Genomic DNA, 24,361 nt, shown 5'->3' with positions numbered 1-24,361 from the left:
TACAAATATACTGACTATTTCCCTATTGTCGGAAAATAGAGGTGATGATGACGTATGTGATGATGACGTATGTGATGATGACGTATGTGTTGTACAGAGATGAGCGGCTGTTTTGGAAAACTTGAAACAATAGATATTGTGTAATTAACGATACCGTCTAATCATTTCAGTGATACTGGTGATAGTAGTGGTAGTTATCATGACATTTTCCCTACGTTGGTTTGACAGACGAGAAATAATGGACCGACCAAGAACTGGCTACGAAAATGTTGACTCGCCTCCGCCTCAAACGGAACAGATGAACTCGCCTGCTCCTCTCGTAGGACCGGGCGAAGGGGACTCAACTCAGGGACTGTTTTTGGGAGATAACTCCTTTCTTAATCTTAATTATAGGAGCACTCAGACTAACGACCAGAACTATTCTCACATAGAGAACGACTGACTATCTAGTTACTTATAATTTTGTGGTTTTATATTATAAGTTATGGTTGTAACAAAGTCAGAGATAAATTTTAGAAATGGTGATATTTTAAAAGTTATTTTACTGTGCTGACTGGTTTCAGTTAAAATAAGTTAAAGTTAAAAGTTTAGTTCAGATGACAATTCAGACATGATCTAAGTTATGGTAGCTGTTGTAAGATGTAAGCACTGAACAATGAATAAGTTATAAGACAGTGTGTTCAACACACCCCTTTATTTGTCATAAATCGTATTCAGACACGATAGATATTAAACATAATCAACCCAAGCAATAGTTAAAACACACTTCAAGTAACACACTATATTTCCTCCCCTATTATTGCTTGGTCCTACGATACTTCATCGCGGTTGGATCCTCAGTTCGAGCTGCTGAACCCTTGTGACTGATGACGTCATCAAACTTTGAACCAATCAGTGGCGGTCCCCGTGGTTTGGGATTGTTCCTCCGGATAGCGTCACAAATGCTTTCTCCACGATACCTGCAATTAAAATAAATAAATATATGTTATAAGAGTTTAATGTATAAATGTTATCGGTGGTTTATATCAAGTTTTACAAAGAATGCAAATGTTAAGAAAAGATAAATATTCACTTTTAAAAGTTTAATGATTGATTCGAAATTCGAATGAAACTTGAAAAAATTGGAAATGCTGATAAATAGTGATAATCTTTATAGTAATTGTTTATGTTTCATCTCTGTAATTTAACTTATATTAACAGAAACTATAATTAATCTAGATTAGACTTGAGCGTTCTTTTCAACTATCCCTTGTTTAGAACTTTTATTTAATAATAAATAATAATAATATGCCATGAATAGTATGGGGCTGGATGGATAGCAGGCTGCTGCAGACCCCTGTCAAGCTTAAAGTAAAACAATTATACTGTCATTAGTTGTCATACGTTGTGACCTGCCGAGTGCCGCGCCCGAGTGCGTAGCTGTATCGTAGCCACGATACTAGTGGCTTTCACTTAGTGAAACGACAATGGGGGTCACGACGTGATACAAGTCATTAGGCGTATGGCTTTTCAATTTAAAAATTTATTTAACACGCTTACCACGTATCTTAGTAGTGTCATTTCTTTCTTGAATTATAACGACTAATCTGGGGACCTCAGGCTATCATGTTCATAAACGAATACAGATTAAGCGGAATTACAGGCTGTGCGCGGCCTAGTAAATACCGACTAATGATTAACGAAATTTTAATTATTGCTGCATTTTATTATTTTCCTACACATCTCGTCGTCTCTGGAGTATAATTTGCGATCAAATATCGCATAATTGCAGCATCTATTGTCGTTCAAGCGCCGCAATGTGGTGGGAGAACCTGTTGATGCTCCCACAATATGTATACTCTCGTACGGCTATAAGTTTGAGCGGTTTTAATGCACGGCTATATGATTATAACTGGGATTTGTTCCGTATATATTGCTATTTTCCTTTATTGTATCAGATGTTTATATTATTAGCAGTCAAATACGTTAGGAATTAGGAATTAAACAGTGTGATCTTATGGATAATGATATTAGCTGTAAATGCTTTATGGCGTATTAGCTTGGGGTAATATTAGTTCAAGTTGGTACACAATATGAGTATGACATTAGATACATATTTACCGACTTTGGATCGACAATTGTTGAAATTTAAACGGTATATATTGTCTAAAACAATAATTGGTATGCATTGTTTCGTCTCGGCACACGGTGTCGGTATTGCCACCTAGACCTAGGTCCTTTACCTTGTGCTCACAGCATTCATTTTATTCTATGGCCTCTTTTCTGAACATGATATATTTTTAATGTCAATCTTACCCGATCCGCTAATACACAATTTGCATTCAAATTCCACAAAAAAAACCTTAAAATTAAGTCGTTTAATAAGTCATATCTACTCGAATATCAAATCAAGCTTGTTTGTTATATTCGTACCACACCAATATCATTAAAAACATAGTTCTGCAGAGAATAGGAATGCAAGAAATTGGGTCTCCAGAATCTTCTCCTCGTCGAAGAAGTTTCTAGTGACCAATACAGAAGACTACAATATTTATTATCTGCACACAGAATTAATTAAAACTGCACTATAATTAATGAACAGTTGGGAATGATTCTGAATCGAGTGTTGTAGATTGCAGAACCTTTCATAGGTATTTTTCGTCTCGGTACTCGGCTAAAAAATTTCCCACCAGCCTGCTTGAAATTGAGAGGGCTGGCTTCGCTCGCAATGCCGGCTCGACAGGGCTAGCGCGGCGATTTAAGCAAGCCAGTTATTGGACAACCGGAAAATTGTTTACGTTTTTGCTTGACCAGATTGAAAACTACATTAACAAAATGTCCAAAGCCCTCCAAAATTGTGTGTTAAAGAATTTGAGAAATGGCTACTTTAACGTGACTGGTGACTTAGTCTGACACTCCATATACATAATCATAAAATAACAACTTTTCTAATAAAGTCAAGCTGCATGCATTGGGGATCTTCTACGGAAAATTCAATATTGACATTTTTTTTCCGGGTGTGTCCGAATTTTCAAAACCACCCCCTCCCCCGAAGGTCCGACTTCTCGTTCAAAATACAGGGATCTAAACTTACAGAGTAATTACTTTGCAATCGATAACAGTTGGTTATTCATTTTCAATATAATAAGTGCTTTGCTTAAATTAACTTTAATCTAGGGTCGGATTAACATTTTTTAAAAGTGTAGGGTCAGTGAATAATTAGTCTTAAATTCTTAAAAATTGTTCGGGCATTTAAACTGTTATCTTAGATTACATAATATTTCGTAGACTAAAATATTTTAAAGATACCTTACTGTAAAGTGTAAATTGATTGAAACGTCCTCGCCTATTAGTTTGCCTGGGAAACAGGCTGGGACTGTCATCGAACTACGGGCGAAACGGCCGTTTTCGTGGAGTGAAAATACTAAAACATGCCGTGAAATGTTTTTTTTTTCTGTTTTTCCGTCTAAAAGCTCGTTGACAGTCTCAGCTATTTTTTGTATCACGTGAAAGTTGCATCCTGGGAATTGGATTTGAACGTGGTAGAAACAGATTATCCCGGTATGGACCGGTTTGGTTTCCTTAGTGATTTACGAGAATTCCGGTATATGTATGGACCGGTTTTGTTCCCTTAGAGATTAAGGGTTTAGGAATTTCCTAGTTATTTTTCGACATAGAAGATTAGAAAAGATATCTTTGGATTTCTGTACATGACTACTTTCAGTATCGATTTTTTGCAAACCTCGAAATTAAAAGCCTATTAGTTGTTCTGATCTAATGATTCCAATTTTACTCCCGTTAAATTCTCCGCATGAACTAGTGAATTAATAGGTTCATACCCTTCATAGCTATGAATCGTCAAATACTCGTGAAATATCCGTGTTATAGTGGAACATTTGGACAGGGCCATTTACTTTGTACTCAGGTCACAACAGAGATATTTTAGTGGCTCATCTCTTGAGTGTCGTTCATGTAGAATCATATTATAGACCAGCTAGTGTTTTGGTCGAATCTATGAATCTGAGTGCACGTATTTCCATAATATTCTCGAGACCTTTAATTCGAGGGGATATCCCTCCCTCTTATCTCATATGCTGTCTCGTCTCGTTTTACTTTTCCAAACCCAGCTGGCATTTAAGCGTATCATTTTGACTCATATCACTTCTTACACCATCCTCCACTATTCGGCAACCTTCCCCAGGGTTGCCACACCCCAGAGGTAGGCAGAGCATCTCAATGTTATCCTCTCGTGGGCTATCTTGGCCCAGCCTCTCTTTAAAAAAATAAAATAAAAATATCCCGCCCGCTCAAATGTAGCCGTCCAGTTCGTAATAATAAACTCTTGACGAAACACTACCTGATATGAATTTAATCAATTAGCAAACCCCTAGACGATCAGCTAAGCAGCCAGGGCTGCGCTACAAAAGTATCTTATTAAGTTACTCTTTATTAGATAGAGGTGTAGAGGTTTATTCATACCTATCCATTGTACTTTGTAACCACAAGCTCGCATTTTCTAGTTTCTGAAACCATAGAATTTGTGCGGTTCTGTTATGGAGTTTGATATCTGTTCAATATTGACAAGCTTGATAGCAAAGCATTACTTTAATAATTAGGAAATGTGAACGGATGCAGATATAATATTCCGTATCACTGGTTGTGTTTTCTTGTTTTCTTTAGTGGAATCGACTTAGAACAAAATGGTCAATGAGGCTGGCTAAAGTAATGCAATAATTTCCGCTTAATGAAGTGTTGTCATAGCAACGTGTTGTCATACTGTCATAGCATCGTGTTGTCATATATAATTATAACGTAGATCCAGACATTCAACATTGTGACCAGTAAAAATTTCGCACTTTTAATTTTTCACTTTTGTTCATAGTTGGTTAGTACGCACTTAACGTACTTTTAAAGCAAAATTGCGAACTTTTTGTTGCCTCAAATAGTGTATTTCGTAATACTTCAAAGCAACATTTATTTCCAAAAGTGACTGGCAGTTTAATACTACAGTGTAGTACACACACACACATTGTTGTATTACCAAGACGAGTTCGTTAGTGTTCTCCTTGGTCATTTCATGTTTAATTCCTGTTTAATTCCACACATGACACATGGAGAGGTCTCCTCCTAGTCGTTGGAGTGGCCTGCATCACAGTTCACACACATCCCTTGTACGGCGTAACAGGTTCCTCCATTCAACTCGGTTCAGTGCTAACTGTCGTACTGCATCTCGGCTGATGTTGTCAACACCTGTAAAGCTAGCAGCATCCTCGAGTACACAGGCCATCCAGCCTTTTCGGGGTCTCCCTCTCGATCGCTTTCCATAGTTAGGTTTCCACTCCAGTAGAAAATTTGGTAACCTAGTCTCTGGCATTCTTACAACGTGTCCATACCACCGTAGTCTAGCAGAACCGATGAAAGTGTCTATAGACTTTACGCCAGCACGCCTTAAAACTTCATCATTGGAGACACGGTAAAACCACTTTATCTTCAAGATTCCTGTTAGACCTGACCTTTGACTGGCAATAATTTCGGCTAGGAACGATATTTTTCCACGGGATGAAAAGCATCTGATAGATATAACTTACCTCTATCAAAAACAACTAAAAGTCGATTTTGAGAAAATGTCCATGAAGACCCCCCTGCCCCCTTAACTAACAGTACTAGTAGTACTGTTATTACTTTGTATATATATATCCATAGCACAGTGTTTCGTCCTATTAGGTCTCATCAGTATGGCCCAAACCGCTCAATTCATCGGGTTTATTTTTGCTGATGGCGGGGATTGAACCGGGAACCCTAGGATTACCAGTCCAGCTAACCGTTGCACCATCAACCTATTGTGAATAGGGAATGAAATAGATATCAGAGTGCTCGTCCAGCTCATTTTAAGTTAGGAGCTATGCGTAATGCTAAAAGTTGTATATCTGTTCATTATTCATTCCCCTAGAGTGCTCAAGCTCAGTGGACTAAAAGTAAACGAGCATATATATCCATAAACACAGTGTTTCACTCTATGATAGCTCATTTGCTGTAAGAGGACCAAAACTATGGAACAAAGTGCCTGACAGTATTAAAGCTGAAGCTACTTTTGAGTCGTTTAAAGTTAGTTTGTCCGAGTGTATTGCTTTGATATCGGACGATCCTTCGATTTCCGGTCTTGATTACGGTTGATTGCGGAGGGGGGGGGGGGGGGGGGGGGGGGGGGGGAGGGGTAAAAATTGCCAAAATATTGATTACGTAATATGTGAACGACCCCTTATTATGAATGGTGTCTTAATTGTATAATTATAAAGTAGTGACATAAAGTAAAACGCACTTTTTTGTACTTAAACGCACTAAAAAATAGGACGCACTTCACGCACTTTTCCCAAAAAATTAACGTACTAACCAACTATGCTTTTGTTTGCCTATTTTAACGGAGAGGTGATTGTAACTTCCGAAAATTTCATAACAACATTTTGGGTCGTCAGTAATTTTTTGCGCAAAAGTTTAAAATAAATAATTTTAGAGACGTCTATGTGTAAAAGATTAGACTCTAAATAATTGAATAATTTAAAGCTTAGCTAGCATTAACTTTGTATTTTAGATAACTACTTGGTCTTGCTGACTAACACTTACATAAATGTTCAAAGAAAATACAAATATTGTTAAATAGACGGAGCATGACACAGCTGTCGTTCAGTGTCGTTTGTGAAAGTGTTAGAATTTGTTAAGACTGCTATAAATTAAGTAAGAGCAGTATACTAATAGGGGACGTCTGCGAAATCTAGATAATCGCACAAGAACCGACTTACCGGAATTCGTTTAGGTAACCCTATACAGTATACAATTTGGTATGGATTCTCACAGCGCTCAACAAAACTTTGAAGTGGAAAAAAAGGCAAACAATACTGTAATTGGCCTTTCACCAAGTTTTATTATGAAAAGTTGTTTGTACTTTAGATTTATTCGTTAACAGCACCTATTTCTCTTGGTTCATTACAATCGTTGATGTAGTCAACTTGGTTCGTAGCGTTTATTAAATTAGTATTGTTAAAACTTAAATCTTTGGTCTCCACGTTTTATCACGTTTTATCACTACACCTCGATCTGTGCAGACTGCAGACTGCAGATCGACATAGATTTTATTCTTTACTTAAAATTCTCATTTTAACTATTGCAGTCTTAGTAACACCGATAAATATCCACGGTTCATCAATTAAGTCCTGCTTACTTGATGAGTCTACTGTATCTAAAATTAATCATTATTCGAGCCACTTTATATAACATAAATACATTTTAAACCTTAGCCCTATTGTAAAAAGAACAGCAGACACAGTTTAAGTTATTTATTTATGTGCATTCATTTATTTATCAGTACCATGCATTATATGCATTTTGGAGTTAGGATCGAATTTAAATCGCTATCTGTGATTTCAATTTTAAGTTGATTAAGAAATTAGATGAAGTGTAATACTACTAGAAGGATTCAGCTGACTTAGAACTTTGTAAAATTGTAACTGTATAGTTATGGCTTTACTCGGAAATCTAATTTTTAATTTTTGTTGACGGAACTTTGAGGTTGACAGAAAGGTAGCCCAGATTTAATCTATAAGGTAAGGTACGAAGGTCAACCAAAACGGTTCATACATTACATATTTATAGGTTTACATTAGTTCAACACTCGCGTACAATATTTAAGTTCCTCTCAGAATTGAATAAATAGCAATAATAAGGCAAACTTTAGGCAAACTATATACTACTAACAAAATTAGCAAAAATTAATGATGTTGACAACTATAACAGCACTCAGTATTACGACATTTATAGCAGAATAGAATATTCACAGTCATAGTTTGGTATTGGAAGTTTCATACCCGTCAACAGTGTCTCAGTATGTTAAAATATTGTCCCTAATCTTGTCGGGAAAACGCCTCAGACATTATTAAACAGGATATATTGACAGCCTCATTATAGCTGCTATACAAACCTAGCACCGTAAATAAAGAGATTATATAATTCCTTTATTTATTTTATTATTTTATGCATTTAACTTTTAGCTTACAAAGTCGGACGGGTGGTAGGGGCAGTAACGACTATCGTTCATAATGGTTAGATTGTTGTTCTTTGTTCTGGGAGATTTAAGGCCGTAGTTGTGAATGGTCGCTTATATTTTAGCGCAGGAACTTGTGTTTTTTTGAAAAGCAAAGGTTTAAGTCACAAAACTTTCGTATCCACCTATTTTTGGTCCGTAACTCCTAAACAGCTATGATCTATCTAATCCCATAGTGCATCTTTAATAACAACACCGTACTCAATACTTCTCTCATTATTCATAGTAACCTATCTTATATTTGTTATTTCGCACAAGCTTTTAAAGTTATCTAGTTACAGTTTGATTTAGACTACAAATCTAAAGTTCAGCGTATGTGGTCAGCGTATTTACGTCTTCAGTTTACAAGTCAGTGAAACACAAACATACTATGCAGGGGGACTACAGACCCCCTCAAAGTCCTTTTCAACGTTACTTCCAGGTTACATAGCACTCAAATTATTTGTTATATAGTAGTGTTGAAAGTATTAAAACTCAGCGTATGTGGTCAACGTATGTGGTCAACATGTTCTCCCTTTGATTAAATTAGACATCTGCCTGAACACAAAAGCAGCTTTTATACTATACTTTTCCAGATAAATTCATGCGCATTGTTCTATTTATTATTCTCAACTGAACAATGCGCGTAAATTTCCATAGAAAAGTTTAGTTATCTTACTATATATAAAGCGAGACGATATATATATATATATATATATATTTATTTATCCGCACCATTTTACTGACACCACGGCATCAACTTTAACACGGGTTTCCGCAAAAACCGTACAAGATATAAAACTGAAACTTTTTTAACTGATTCAAATGCTTTAATGGCCTTCAAATCAGCATGAAAAAATCGAAAATCGGCCAAGGAATAAGAATTTTAGTACCCAAAATTTGGACCCCCAAGTGGTGTCAAAAACGCGAATTAAATAGGTAATAATTATTTTTACTGGGAGACTTTAGGGTAGGAAACTGATCCGGCCACCATAGAGCCTTGAGTCTTGCACAGTCTTAAGTTTTAGACGGTTCTGATAGTTATAGTAAATGTTATTCCCTTGCTTTGATCTAATAGCGATATGCACTATAAGATTTTAAAAGCTTAGGAGTAGTAGTACGAGTATTTGCTTGGTTTTCAAGCAGACTATGTACCTTTTGTGATATATTTATTCTATACCTTAATACCTATTATCCCATGCTCAAATTCAAATGTAAAATCCGGATTGGAATATTATTTGAGTCGCATGGCTGAAATGTTTTTCTTGGGAAATTCAAACTTGCAAGAAACAATATGATGGATTACTCGAATGACCTTGTTCATTTAAACATAGGAATTATTGGCCATGCTAGCCATTGGTAGTGTTGAGTCTCAGGAATACTTTTCTAGCTCTCATTTTCCACGTGCTTTGTCTCACAGGATATAGTGTGGTCTTTTCTAAATATAACTGTAATACATTGATGTAAAGTTTATTTGAATTTTGAAATAAATTGGTTGTTCAACTGGATATCAAAGTTGGTTGTTCGGACCTATTAGTTTTTGCTCTCTTGTGAATAGCGTACTATGTAGTTACTCGGTGATAATCCATTTATGATTTATCTGTGTGCTTTATTGTGGATGTATTAATTTGTTCACTCTTTTTGTCATACCATTCACCATAATTACTTTCTTCCCTTGTGTTGGTTAGTTTATGATATGGGCGAACCTCGAAATAAAAATACATCATTATATATAACCTTCACCATTCTTGGGTGTTTGGCAATCATTTGGCAACAATTAATAATGCAAAGATTTAATTCTTTGGTAATTGTCCGGCAATAATTCAACCTTCGGCATACTTATCTAAGTTAAATCCATAATCACTGGATTGGATATTTTTTGCCGTTTTGGTTAAATTTGATCCAGCAGCAAAGTTGTTCGTTGGGAGAAGGACCTAGCCAAATTCAAAACGCTGCCTAATGTCTATGCCATTATGATTATATGTGATTCTAACGTTAGACAGATCAAATGTGTGGCAGTGGAATGGCCTATTCGCAGCTGCCTAACTTTACATTGTGAATGTCTTTCTTGTATATCAGATGGAAAAAGATGGCACTGATATCTATAACTATCAGTTTCTTTTGGCAACATTGAAAAATATTGTTTCTAGATGAAGTTATCGCTGGTCTATGGTCATATCAGCGCATACGAGTAATTGTATTGTGAATTTCAATCATGCCCACTGAAAATCGAGTCAAAAATCTATCTTCTCTCTATCTTTAAGCAATCACCCTATTCGATTTTTAAATCTTCGACCTCGTTTTTTGACGGTTTTTAGAAGTCTGTCAAAGAAATTGCACTCTTAGCTTCTCAAATGGATTAACAAAAAACAAAAGAGCTTTAAGTCAACAGTATGTTATGTGCCCAACGACAGATTACTTAGTTGAGAACTTTCTGTAAGAAAAAAAAACTGTGGAAACGTTCATGACTATAATATCAAAAATGTGTAAAACCCCTTCAATATTTATGTAGCTGGGACTCTTGGATGCTGCCTTCCCTCCATGGTATTCTAATTCATATTGATTAGTGCAATCCCTGATCACAGCTATACTAATTACTAAAGGTTATTTGACATAACGACCCTTACCCCTCCAGCCGTTCAGTAAGACAAAGCCTTAGGATATGGAGTCAAAGTTAAGGTAGAACGTTTATGTTCGGACAAGAATACATTTTCCTTTTGACAGGTACACCAGGTGCAGTGCATATGAATTATAGAAGAACCGCCGCACCTCAGGGTTTCCTAGATAAGATCAAGGTAACATCATTATCAGTCATGGCAAACAACTTTAACTTTATACAATGTTAAACTATAAACTTAATATCAGCAGCACTAACACTCCAGATGTCTAAATTGATAAATTTAGAAGAAACCTCATTAGTCACGTCTTTATGTGCATATGCGTATTTGCGAGACTCGAAAGAGTATTTTAATTCATGTACAGCTTTATTAGTAAAATGATGATAGCCTTCGGACCGCTTTTTCTGTAACGGGGTCGTTCACATATTACGTTATCAATATTTTATCCCCCTCTCCGTAATTAACCGTAATCAAGACCCATCTTGTTTAGAGCCTTGGCAACTAGGGATGACAAGCTTATTCCCCGATAGTTCATTGGTTCGCTAAGGTCGCCCTTCTTTGGAATTGGTATGATGTTGGCAGTTGACCATTGGTCTGGTTTCTCACCTTTCAATAGAGCATTGTTACAGAAGTCTAAGACAACACGTCAAATATAATCAACTGTAATCATTTAGAAACCCCCCTTCCCCTCAGCTGATTACGTACCTAATATGTGAATGCCCCATTAAGGAAGGTAAAAACATTGATGAAGCCAACAGTAAACGAATTTTAAAAACCGATCGCGATGATTGACAAGGTTGTTAAATTTGGGGTAGTAACCAAAATGTCATACCCGAGACGTAACAGAGCTGGAACCGTGCGATTTCACTATTGGCCTCAGCCAGAAAGTTCTGGTGGTGATGATTTTCATCGTTAACTCAGCCTGCTATTTTGTATTTCTGGGGTGATGAAACTAAGTTTATCCCGCTTTTCTTTCAAAGTAAGGTGAACTATTCTCCGTAACACTGCCTATTAATACTATAAGTTAAGTTATTCTATTTTATTTGACATTATATTCACGTACACACAGACATCTGTTGTGACCTGAAATTCGTCAGGTATTTCGGAGCTGCATTTTCACAGCCCGTTGAATGATACATTCGTTCTGTGGTTCTAGTGCCAGTAATTTTATTGCAAAAGTACAGTGGTAAGCGCTGGTGAACTGTAGAGCAATAATGTCACCGTGATGATGATTGCTTACAGCCGGGTCAGTAGTGCAAAACCACGGCCACATTCTTGCTCAAGACACACCTACCATTGTAGTCGGTGGAATTTAATCGTATGTCAGTCGATTGTATTTGTCACGCGGGTTGGGGAATTTAATCGTACGTGATCACGTTCGATTAAATTCCCCAACCATCTATAATAATATGCATAAATTTAAGATATTTATATATTCACGACATTCCAACGCCCATGAATATTTAAATAAAATAACAGATTGCCCACTTATTCCTAACTTAGCGGAGACATCATTTGTAACGATACAGATAGTCAAGGATAGTGTTACAACGAACCTATTGTTAAATAACCACTTTATAATCAATAATGTCCTAAGTTACGAGTCGTTGACATACCTTATCGGAGGGTGCTGCTTTATCGGTCATAATTATCACGGACATTGATTTCACTCTAAAGACCATAGCGTGAGTAATTATGTTCGTGAAAATAATGTCTGTGGCATTAAAGTCCGTGAATAATAAAGCCGGTTATTATTTCCATTACTTTTAGTGTGTGTGAGTCCCTACATATGCGTAGATATGTGTGTAGATATGTGTGTAGCCGATTACTATATATAGTAATCTTATACATTATAAGCTTATTAGTATACTAGGACAAATATAATCACTCCTTAGTAACATTATAGAGTTCAGAAAAAGTCAAAAGAGTAAAACACTAATTTAAAAAAACACCAGCAATTTTCACAATTTTTTTGGACATTTTGTGGCAATGTAGTTGATGGCGGTCATGAGAGTGAATAATTATGTCCGTGAAAAATTTGGTCCGTGATAATTATGACCGATAAGGTATTACGTAATCAGCCGAGTGGGAGGGGGTTTCCAAATGATTACGATGGTGTAATTTGAACACAATAGCTATGTGTAAAATTGATTACGGAAGGGGAGGGGTTAAAAATTGGCCAAAAAGTGATTACGTAATATGTGAACGACCCCTTAGGTTCCACTGAGACTTGTTGGCCCATGTGTGTTATGCAATATGCACGGAAACAATGTATGAAATTCTGGAGCTATGCTCATTTTATGGGTTAATGGTTCTGGGCTCGTTAAGATTGCACTGGATCAGTTCAGTTTGTTGCTTTGCTTTTTTATTGACCGATGGTGTTCCGTATTGCGTGAAAGCTATTAGTATTACATGTAAATTGTCAATGTTAGACAGTTTAATGTCACTGTCTTCATTGATTTCCAATATGCTTTAATTTCAAATCTTCATAGGTACACAGAGTTTGGAACATCACTCATGACTGGAACATCAGGGCAGATGCCGTCATCAGGGCAGATGACGTCATCAGCATATTCGACATCTACTCCTCCGGCCGATGGCAGTATACAAGTGATATTCATTATCAGTGCTCTGATAGCAACAGTGGGGACTATAACGAACATTTTGTCATTGTCCTACTTTGTCATAACAATAAGGTCCTCAACTTCGGTCAGGGGAAGAAATTCCGTAACTCCGACTACCAAGATCTTTATAGCACTAAATGTGTTTGACCTCATATTGAGCATTTCAGCTGTATCATTTTTCTCTTCATTACAACCTATAATATATGATAATTTTCCGTCATTGCTGGATATTTCATATATAGTTTTTACGATTTCTGTATTTGCGACTAGCTTTTTGACATGCTTGATGGCAATTATAAGGGCAATATCCGCCATTTTCCCGCATCATGTCATAAACTGGGTGTTGGTAATGGCCTTGATGGTATTATACAGCGTAGTTGTTTTAGTTTTAATACTAATGCGGGCTTTATTTCCGATTGATTCCATAAGTCTTAATATGATTTTTTATCATGTTCGATTTCTTATCCTGGTTAGCTTATTCATTATAGTTTTACTGTCAAACGCGCTTATGATCAGGACACTACATCTCTCGCACACCGAAAAAAATCAAACAGCAATTTCAAGAAACAATGTCAGCCTAGGAAAAAAGAAAGCTACAGTCACTGTTTGGATATTATCTGCCATTTACTGCACCTGCAACATTGGAATGATTATCATCGCAGGCATTCCTATCTTTAACATGTCAACCTACAACAACATTCCCATCGACATAGTAGACACATTTATCTACATCTTAGTTCCCCTGAACTCCGCATGCAATCCAGTGGTATTCCTCACCAGGAGATCAGCTATGAGGTCTTATCTTAAAGAGGTGTCGGAGAGACTTACCAACAGTCGTTTAACCGCTATGAAATGGACCAGTTTATCTCTGAATCACGTGTAGTATACACTCCTTATATGGGCATCACGTGTAGTATACACTCCTTATATGGGCATCACGTGTTAAAGAGGTGTCGGAGAGACTTACCAGCAGTCGTTTAACCGCTATGAAATGGACCAGTTTATCTCTGAATCACGTGTAGTATACACTCCTTATATGGGCATCACGTGTAGTATACACTCCTTATATTGGCATCACGTGTAGTATACACTCCTTAAAGAGGTGTCGGAGAGACTTACCAGCAGTCGTTTAACCGCTATGAAATGGACCAGTTTATCTCTGAATCACGTGTAGTATACACTCCTTATATGGGCATCACGTGTAGTATACACTCCTTATATGGGCATCACGTGTAGTATACACTCCTTAAGGAGGTGTCGGAGAGACTTACCAGCAGTCGTTTAACCGCTATGAAATGGACCAGTGTATCTCTGAATCATACTTCTATTAACAATGTTGGGTGCTAAAGAGACTTTGAACTGTGAAATCTGAGATATAAACTGTTTTCTATCGTTATACAACTTACTGAAGAGTTATTGTACATTTGCGAATAGTTCAACTTAAATTGCTGTTTATTCTATCAGTTCAGCAGATTGGATCAATTTATTGTCAAGTTCCAAATCAATTACATTAAATTTCAATTTAAAGTGTTACTTAGGATAATAACGAAAACGAAGTGTTTTCTTAAGTGGAATGTGCTTAAAAACGGTTTCGAGCAGACTGCAGTTGAGTCGTTTACACTCCTTATATGGGCATCACGTGTAGTATACACTCCTTATATGGGCATCACGTGCAGTGTAGAGAGTGGTATACAAACCCAGATACTACCTCTGGTTATGTAAAATTAGGTTTTATTTGTGAGCCCTTTTTTAACTCTCACCATTAAAGTTTTGATCATTTAAACACAAAAATGTCACATTATCATTATTCTTTATATACTCCGATATATTTGTTTTTTGTTTTTTTTTAAAGAGTCCGATATACTTTGAATTATTTCTAACGTTACGACACCGACTAATGTCGTTCTTTCAATTACAAACAACCGAATGAACAGTAAAATAATAATAATGGAAAATTGGGGAGTGTCAGATAACAGACTATATTGATATTAAGCATTCCTTGATCATTGGGTAAATAGACATTAGACAGGTATTGTAAATATAACCCCAACAGACATACCTATAATTTATTTCTAATAAAGGATAAAGGATTGTGTCATCTGCTGCGCATGCAATATACCTTACAAGACATTTTTGTGGCGGACCAATTTGCGACGACCGAAATTTTGGCGGTCCGAAAATATGGCGAAATTGAACAAAAACCGTCACATTTCGGTCGTCACAGAAAATAAGGGTATTTTTCATCATTTTGTTTTCTGATACAAAGGAAATTCAAAATTTTCAAAAATCGGTAAAATCATGTTGAAACAAAATGAAACTTATAAATCGATTTCTTCATCTTCCTCTAAGGGGTCCGGCTCGACTCTTCCAGTTTCACTTATTGAGTTTGGTATTAAATTGTTTATCTTGACTTAGTCTCTTATAAGACGTTTATGTTAGCACATAAATGTAATTTATTGTAAATTTAAAACGTATTACTTGACATTAAATTCATCATGGAATATTGTGTTTATTTGTCCCACCATCATATCACTAACTTTTCAAGAACAAAATGAATAGATGAAGCCACAATTATTGGAATAAGCTAAAAATAATGAGACGGATTCTATTACGACGACCGAAATTTTGGCGATTCGAAAATATGGCGAAATTTCGGGAAAACCGTCGCATTTCGTACGTTATGAAAAAGTCTTGTAAGGTAGGATTTATTAAGATTGCTAGCATTCCTCCGAGATCGGCAATCAATCTCGAACTTTAGAAAAAATTCTGAATGTTATCGTAGACATGTTGGTCTCCAGATTACTTCCACTGAATTCTTCACTCAACCATGGGGTACCTAGCCCGGAATCTGACTTAAACTTATTCATCAAAATCTAAAAACTTTTATTCTTCACATCTTACTTAGTTATAAGTTTTAAAGAATTGTAAAACTTATTACATCACAGTTAGCGGATCTGGGAATACTAATTAATATAGAACTGCTAATACTTGTTAACAAAGCCAATTGTTATAACATTGTTATTTCACGTTTACAATTGTTATAACATTGTTATTTCACTTTTACAATGGCATATAACTGCTGATTATAATGGCTGTTCTTTCTTTTATTTTTTAGAATGACATATTACTGCAGATACAGTTAGCAGTTGCTCACGTTTCACATTTCTTCTTGTTAATGCTATATTTTCAATATTGCTCTATCAAAAGTCCAAGTGCATTACTGAATTCCTCTCTCAACCCTTGCGCCTATCTGATGAAATAAGATCCATAACAACGCAGGTTTGAATCTAAGGAGAGCGACAAAGAGTTCCGTGATACAAATGTTGGGTATTTAAGGTAGACTTTATTAAGGTAGACTTAATCGTGTCTCTTTTAAGACAGTATCAAAATGTAGTGTTTTGTTCTCTATTTGCTTGGTGGTCGTTTCATACAGATCAGTTAAGTTGTATTTGAAATGAAGATTTAAGTACTAAAATGTTTCGTTGATATAAACAAAAAATGTTAGCTATATATTCTTTATATTCTTCTCAATTTCAGAGAACGATATAACACTAAATAATTTTGTTCCGACAAATTAACAAATGAACAGATAGATTTAACAAGAATTTCGCCGCGGTTACACCACGCACGATCGGTCTTCCCTACAGTGGACTTGTACCAGTAATTATTTCAAGTGAAAAGTTTGGCGTACCTGACAATCGTGTTTTCATTTGTGCAGAATATTTACATGCTACATTTTCCATAAATGAGTGGGATCCGTGCACGGTAAAAATTGCGCCACGCACAAATAATAAATAAAACCGGAAAACTGGGCAAAATAACTTTGCGGCGTAAACAACTTCGGGCGTAATTAATTAACTCATGACCGGTGTCACGCGCAGCAAATTATATATCTCCTATCCACATAATTGAAGGGGAGTGGTCTATATTTCGAAGGAGCAGCCTTCTGTCATCATCGTAGCGCCAACCCGATAACATATTCCGTACGATGTTTTTGAAAAATTAGTGACTGTCAGCTAGCCGACCTCATTGACATTTAGCATTCCTCTCATTCAATAGGTGAAAAGACAGGTAATCCTACTACAGGGTGGCCCGAAAGTAACTACCCACACGCAACGTTATTCGTGTCAAAATTTGACAAAAATTTCAGAGAATATAGATATGGGTCAAACTTAGAATTTCTGAAAGTTTCGCAAAATTTCATTGATTACAGAGAGTGTGGCACGCCACTCCCTCTTACAAAGTAAGTAATTAAGCCGAGTTATGATCATTTTAAGATCTGGTGGATACTTAATCACTATTGTCGCCACAAAGTGAGAACACTTTGGGCTAGGAACTCCAAAGTTTATAGACACATTTGGTTTGATAATTCAAGTGATTTCCTAAAATTTCAAGTTGAAACAACTCAGTCAGTTTTCAAAATTTGTGCATGAAATTTTCGGAATCGCATTTTCACCTTATTTTGTGAACGGATTTTTATTTAGGCCCCAAAAAATTTTTGCGTCCAAATTCCAAAATGTTTTGGATGTACTTCATTTTTTTAAACGAATATAAAATTTAGTTTCATAATTTATATTTGATTCTGCAATTCAAAGAGCAACATATGATGATTGATGATGGATGACAGTAAAAAAAGTTGTTTCGCAGAAAGAATATGAATGTGCTAATTAAATATTGTTTAAGTTACAATCATTTATGAATCTTATCTGTCCTTTTTTTATTTGATCTACTTCCAAAACATATACTGTTGCAAAAGCTCTAGACCCTATAATAATAGCCCTTTAAATTACTAACCCAAGACCAGTTTTATCTTTAGAGTTTTGAGCTCCTTCAGTGGACATTGGTTCTGACATGCCCTTTGACGACTTTCCTAGTCCCTGACCTGCTGTCCAGCCTTGCTGTCTCATCAACCTACCCCCGAAACCCTGCCAAATACAGTGGCTCAAACCAATGTTATTTTAGTAGCTCTACAACAAAGATAAGAATACAGTCGATTACAGACATCGAGGAGATCCTAACCATTTGAGCCTTATACTGCCATCTGTCAATAGCGAAAATTGTGTGGATATTTTCCGGAATAGCAAACCTAATATAAAGTTCTTAGCAAGTTAATGAATCACAAACCTTAGTGTGTTTCTCAAAGTCACCTATCTTCTCTTCCACATCTCCATGTTTCCTAAACTGATCTGCATTCCTCATATCCTGGGAGTCCCTGGCATCCTTGTCACCTCGGTGTCCCTCATATACCCCCATATCAACATCCCACTCATCTGCCCATAACCCGTCCGTGTCTGGCAAAAGTAAGGTTACCATTACCAATCATGTTGTGATCCAGCAACGTATATAATAACCATAGTTACTATAGTTACTGTAGTTACTATTACCAATCATGTTGTGATCGTTGATGAAGAATTTGAAAACTGTCAGCCAAAACGTTCATTTGCAATCTGCAGGAGTAGTGACATTTAGCTTAAAACAAATTACGCACCTTTTCCCTCCAAGTCGGCCCAGTAGTTGCTATCAGTGTAGAACACTAAGCCACTGGAACCCTTGTCCCACACTATCTCCATATCCTCCTCGTACATTCGCTCTTTCGTACGATCCTAGGGTGCGGTAATATACTAATTACAACACTACAAATCTATTGCATTTATTGAGAATTATGTAATTATGTAACGTGATGGAAATATTTTAAACGGGCATATCCTGTCCAAACCCAGGATGCACTACATGAAGAATTCGTTGTAACTTTGTTTGAAACAAGTAATGAAGCGTTGTAGAAATATGGTTACTTAAGGGAAGAATATATCTGATTAAGTTGTGTAGTGGTATTGAGTTTCATTTGATGATTCTTTTAAGAAAATATCTGAAGGTAAATAAAATCCTATACAATTATTTTATTTCGAACCTGAGTTCCAACGTCATTGTTGAAGGACTCGTGCCGTTCCCAGTCCTCAGCTCCGTCGTGATCTTCAACTCTCTCATTCTCACTCCAAAACGAGCTTTTACCGCTGTTACCACTCAAGCTTTCCCCGCTACTCGATGTACTTGGGCAATTCGAGGAGTCTGATGGTTTATTGGGTGTTTTTAAGCTTTTAAACTTTTTCAATTTTTTCATATTTGATCGGCGGTTCTGGTAGAGGTCAGATGGGGCAACTGCGCTGTACTGCCGTCTTTTAACTGTTCGAGGAAATTCCAATTGAAGCTTCTACTGAAAAGAGTAAAATTATTTTCCCTACGGCATGAAAAAATTACGACTGAAAGTTCAATTTTCTTGCTGTAACAAGCTAACAATAATATAGTTGGAAGTACAATAAGTAAGTACTACCTGCGATTAGTGTACCTTGATAATAGCTGGGGGTAACAGGCATTTGTTAACGAGGGACAGAAATAATTTAGTGGTCGTTCCTACGTTTCCAGCTGGCATCACTTTCGGAGGGTTTAACTCTGGCAACTTTTTCAGCGCATCTAGGGTTTCACTATTTAAGTATTTAAGGTTTTCATCGATGGTAAAAGATTTAAGATCTCACAAAATGTGATACAAATTACTGATACATTGAAATTTAAGTTCGAGCTGCTTAGGGGTCGTTCACATATTAGTATTAAAAAGTGATTACGTAATATGTGAACGATCCCTAATCTAGAATTATTGCAAGTTTCACCATTTATTTTAGTTCTGATGATGACTGCGACACCAATATTTGATTCTGCACCATCACTGTTCAGTTCACTGGACCATCTTTTGTGGTGAAATGTTTTAGAAAACTCGTCGCTCAAAGATTCTTCTAGTCTGACCACGCAGCAAAATGTCTGAACAGTATTTGTATCACAAGATAGATAAGTAACCTTTTTGAGAGCAAGTTGCATTTATCCATAATCGCCGAAACGAAAAGCCAAAACCATCAATATTCCTGTTAAAATGTTGGCTAGGAATTTCCCGCCAAAAAGTCTTAGAATACAATTTTAGAGATACCTGTGGTTGTGGTGTTTCTGATGATCCTGCTTTTGGTTGTTCAGCAACTGGTCTTTCTTCAGGCCTGTGCTTGAAATGAAAACAGGAGAAATGCCCCCTTTCTGTGAAAGTTTTGAAATGTTTCCTCAAGTCAGCCGATCTATAACACTTTGGTATGTTGCTCACAACAAAGTAGGACATGCTACATCGTCTCCGATTGAAAGTTCGTCCCACTTTACATCATTCTAGAATGCCTGAGATATATGGTGAGCAACACCTTTACAAGAAGCCTCGCAGATTTAAGACTAAAGGAATCACAAATTATTATCTCTAGCGATACAAGGCCCCTAGTCAGCAATTTAGCTGATGGTGCTACGTTGAAAAGTCATCCTTGAGTGCTTTACATGTTCCTATCAAGCAAGTAACGGCAGCAGGCTTAGAAAGATAAAAGATTTAAGATATGTTAGCGACCTAAAACTATAACATCATATGCACCGGGCCCCAAATAATTGCATTATAATTGTTGCCACCAGAACAGAATCCCGCGCAGCGCACGAACATTCATACGTACGCAATAGTGTGACTACTTTTTCAAAGGCTTGGTACAGTGCTATTTCAACACACGGCTGCGATTCGGGGTCCGCGCCGGACGCCTAGTTTGACCACAACCGGGCAAGGTCCAGCACTTTGGCGCCCTAGCTAATTCAAACGATAAACAATCACTGGGCCTAAAAGCTACCTCAAAATAAACAAGTAACAACAACCACATATCGAAATCCGCATAAGGTTTACAAAAGGTTATAGATAAACTGAAATTCAAACATAAATATACTTAACTGGCTTTACCTCTCTCAAAAGTAGACAATCGGTCACTAGAGGCAATTAAATTGGGAATTTCTTCTATCAAGTTAACAGGTGCCATCAAAATTTAGCACAACACAACAAAGATCCACGTAAAATTGCCATGAATAACCAAAAATTTACTCTTTGTACAAATTTATCACATTTAACAAGTATTTGATATCAAAACACGCAGCTTCATGTAGTTTATTGGTATTTGTGTTTATTATGGGTCTTGCTATGTCTGACGAAGTCCGAGTGTCTCACTGTTTTATACTCGCACAGGTTGCATTTGAAGACGTTGTCAATGTGGATGTTGAAATGCCTTGTCATGTCGGATTTCCTGATTGTCATATAGCCACACATTGGACATTTCCACTTCTGCTCCTTGCCATGGCTCAGGCGGTGCTCATGGTAGTTCTTGCGACAAGCGGCCACAAAGTCGCATTTGTCGCACGAGTACATTTTGACAGAAGCACTGGAGGTTCTGCGTTTCTTGGGGGATGATGAGGAAGAGGTGGTGGTCTCCACGGTAGAAGAGGAAGGAAGGTCGGCCAGGGCGTTGTTGTTGATCACTTTTTGTCCCTCTTTAGTGACCTGAACTAAGATGACTCTACAGCGGGGCAGGTTAGCAGTGTGGATGTGCATGTGTTTGAGCAGCACCGTCTTGCGGGATGTGGTGTAGTTACATACCCCACACTTGAAAGGTTTCTCTCCCGCGTGAAGCAGATGGTGCCGTCTCAGGTCTGATTTACGAGCTGTCTTGTATTCACACTTCACACAGTGGAATAAGTTCTCCCCGGTGTGACCCCGCACGTGTCTTGTTAGATCACTCCGACGGTTTGTGGAATAGTTGCAGTACTCACATTGGAATTCCTTTTTCTCGGGCATCTCTTCGTACGAGACGTTCTGCTCTTCCATCTGGAGTTCAGCAGAATCGTCTTCTGATCCAATCTGATCCAGTACATCCTCAAGATGCACCATCTGCTCTTCTTCTATTATCTCCTCATCTCCCTTTAGTATTTCTTCTTCTTCCAAGAACTCTTCTTCCACCACCCGGGCCGAGTGAAGGTGGTGGTGGGGGTCTAATGGTGCCACCTGAGCCGAGTGAAGGTGGTGGTGGGGGTCTAATGGTGCACTTTGGGGAATTCTCACTTCCATCGCTTTATTGCATTCTGGGAGCAGGTTAATGTTAGATGTATATTGTATACTAGTATTTGTTAAATGTATACTGGTATTTTAATAAGAAATTCGCGGGGCATCCCCTTTAGAAGTTTATATCATTTATTTGATTTATCAGATCGGAGCTGAACAGTGAAAGCAGTCTATTAATGTCGATATGAGCAATAAAACACAATGTTCTTAATAATATAACTTTAACACATAATAAATACATACTATGTGGGCTCCAAGAAACTGTTACTGTAATCACTCACACGGTAGCTGTATTATCACTATTCAAGAGTACTGGCGGGGAAATGGGAATATAGTATTCATAACATACCATTTATATAATTATAATTGTAGATTAAAAGATAATTTTAATTGCTAAAAATAAAAGAATAGTTCATCATCTTGAAACAGCGGGTTTATTTTACTGACTCAAACTAGAACGATCATAGGCCAAAGTCGCATGGTATCATGATGATTGATGAAGTATAAACGGTTAATTACATGAAAATGGAGCGAAGGAAAATTTGAGGCAACTGATATGATGAGATATAATTGGATTGGCAACGATTTTCAAGTTGAATGTTTCAAGGAATTAAATTAAAGAAACAGCAAACAGCAGATGTCATGTCATAAACTTAAATCAAACGTGACTTGGCCACGTAAACAGACAACATGCAATTAAAATACGGATTTAAACCAAATGAAAGTTATACCAATTTATTGCTTCACTGTACTGTAGTTATTAATTACCACACAGCTGCCAAACAACTAAACAAGAATTAGCCAGATCACTAGTATACTCCACACTACATACCAAAAGCTGATAGTATGTATAATTATTTAAGACTATATCGGGGAGTCTATAACACTTTTACATCAATTTTGGGCATTTTTTCCCAATTTAAATTTGTATTGATAAAGTTTCAAAAAATCAATATATCCGCTGAAAATGATAGTCCGAGGCGATGAGGATAACGGCTAGAGCGCGAGAAATGATTCTCACACAGCTGCAATAAGAGTAGAGCACTATTTCACTTAGTATGAGTGCGAGTGTGTCGAATGAGATCCGAGTTACGGACACTCTTGTAGTCGCAATATTTGCAGCGGAAGAGGTTCTCCCCAGTGTGGATGCGAGTGTGCCTCACAAGATCCGAGTTTCGGATGGTGGTGTAGTCGCAGTGCTGACATCTGTAGAGGTTTTCGCCAGTGTGGATGCGATTGTGCCGAGTTAAGTCGGACTTGCGTGCAGAGCTGTAGTCGCACAGCGGACATTTGTGGGGTTTGTCACCGGAGTGGATTTTGCAGTGTTCTACTAAGTGGGAACTGCGGGTTGTCTCGAAGTTACAGGATCTACACTGGTAAGGTTTCCCACCGTTGTGGACAGCAATGTGCTTCACCAGGACATTTCTATCGGTGGAGCTGTAATTGCAAACTGAACAACGGTAGTTCTTGGTGACCTTAGGAGTCTTGTGGACCTTCATGTGGTTGATCATGTCGGGTTTGTGGAGTGTCCGATGTTTGCACACAGAACACTTGTATGTGATTCTCTTTTTAGTTGGGTAGGGAGCAGGTTTCTCCGTATCGCTAGGTTTGACCTTCTCTGCTTTACCAGGCGCATCAGTTGTCATTTCCTGCTCTGTCTCAGGTCCAGTATAGTTAATGGTGCGGGCGCCTATCTTCTCCTCATTAAAGTCGTCCTCCTCATCGTCCTCTTCTCCGAGTGACTCACCCTCCACCATGCTCTCATCATACGGCTGGTACTCTTTCGTCGTGTTCATCTCTGTTTTGTAATCCATGTCCTTGAGATCATCCAGCGTGATCTCGCGTCCAACTTCCTGGTCCATGTTGTACTGCTGATCATCTCCCTCCATTTCTACACATTCCTCGTCCTCTTCCTCATCCTCCTCTTCCTCTTCCCTCTTATCGTCTGTCTTAACATCTTCCTTTTCTTCATCCAGTTCGTCGGTGTTGTTGGTGTTTTGATCGTTCTCAACCTCACCAGCCGTCACCTCCTTTTCATCTTTCACCACTTTATCGGGGACTGCTTTAGCGCCGTTGTCCAGAGGTGAGGTGTCCTGCTCCATGTCCATCATCTAAAATG

At 37.4% G+C, this 24,361-nt stretch overlaps 4 protein-coding genes across 4 annotated transcripts in view; 1 reads left to right on the top strand and 3 right to left on the bottom strand.

The window, feature by feature from the left end:
* The window catches only part of LOC134815976 (uncharacterized), a 578,562-nt gene extending 576,846 nt beyond the window's left edge, over window positions 1-1,716 (top strand). The window contains exon 6 of the mRNA XM_063824618.1: window positions 171-1,716. Coding sequence (XP_063680688.1) covers window positions 171-442 — 272 coding nt within the window. The 3' untranslated portion in view covers window positions 443-1,716. The remainder of the gene's footprint in view (window positions 1-170) is intronic.
* Window positions 445-20,502, bottom strand: LOC134815974 (G patch domain-containing protein 3-like). The gene is made up of 8 exons (XM_063824614.1): window positions 20,269-20,502; window positions 19,958-20,105; window positions 19,639-19,763; window positions 19,204-19,503; window positions 18,784-18,898; window positions 18,420-18,586; window positions 18,090-18,220; window positions 445-959 (listed from the first exon to the last, which is right to left on the bottom strand). The coding sequence occupies exons 1-8, from the start codon at window positions 20,446-20,448 to the stop codon at window positions 797-799; spliced, it is 1,329 nt and encodes a 442-aa protein (XP_063680684.1). The 5' UTR covers window positions 20,449-20,502; the 3' UTR covers window positions 445-796.
* Window positions 20,503-20,974: 472 nt separating this feature from the next.
* Window positions 20,975-22,258, bottom strand: LOC134815080 (zinc finger protein 594-like). Its single transcript, XM_063823554.1, has one exon. The coding sequence runs from the start codon at window positions 22,246-22,248 to the stop codon at window positions 21,295-21,297; it is 954 nt and encodes a 317-aa protein (XP_063679624.1). The 5' UTR covers window positions 22,249-22,258; the 3' UTR covers window positions 20,975-21,294.
* Window positions 22,259-22,456: 198 nt separating this feature from the next.
* Window positions 22,457-24,354, bottom strand: LOC134815250 (zinc finger protein 572-like). The gene has a single exon (XM_063823764.1). The coding sequence runs from the start codon at window positions 24,351-24,353 to the stop codon at window positions 23,292-23,294; it is 1,062 nt and encodes a 353-aa protein (XP_063679834.1). The 5' UTR covers window position 24,354; the 3' UTR covers window positions 22,457-23,291.
* Window positions 24,355-24,361: the final 7 nt, after the last annotated feature.

Source organism: Bolinopsis microptera, chromosome 5 (assembly GCF_026151205.1).
Source record: "Bolinopsis microptera isolate Bmic1 chromosome 5, MBARI_Bmic_1.0, whole genome shotgun sequence".
NCBI lineage: Eukaryota > Metazoa > Ctenophora > Tentaculata > Lobata > Bolinopsidae > Bolinopsis > Bolinopsis microptera.
This window is presented reverse-complemented; position numbering and strand designations above follow the sequence as displayed.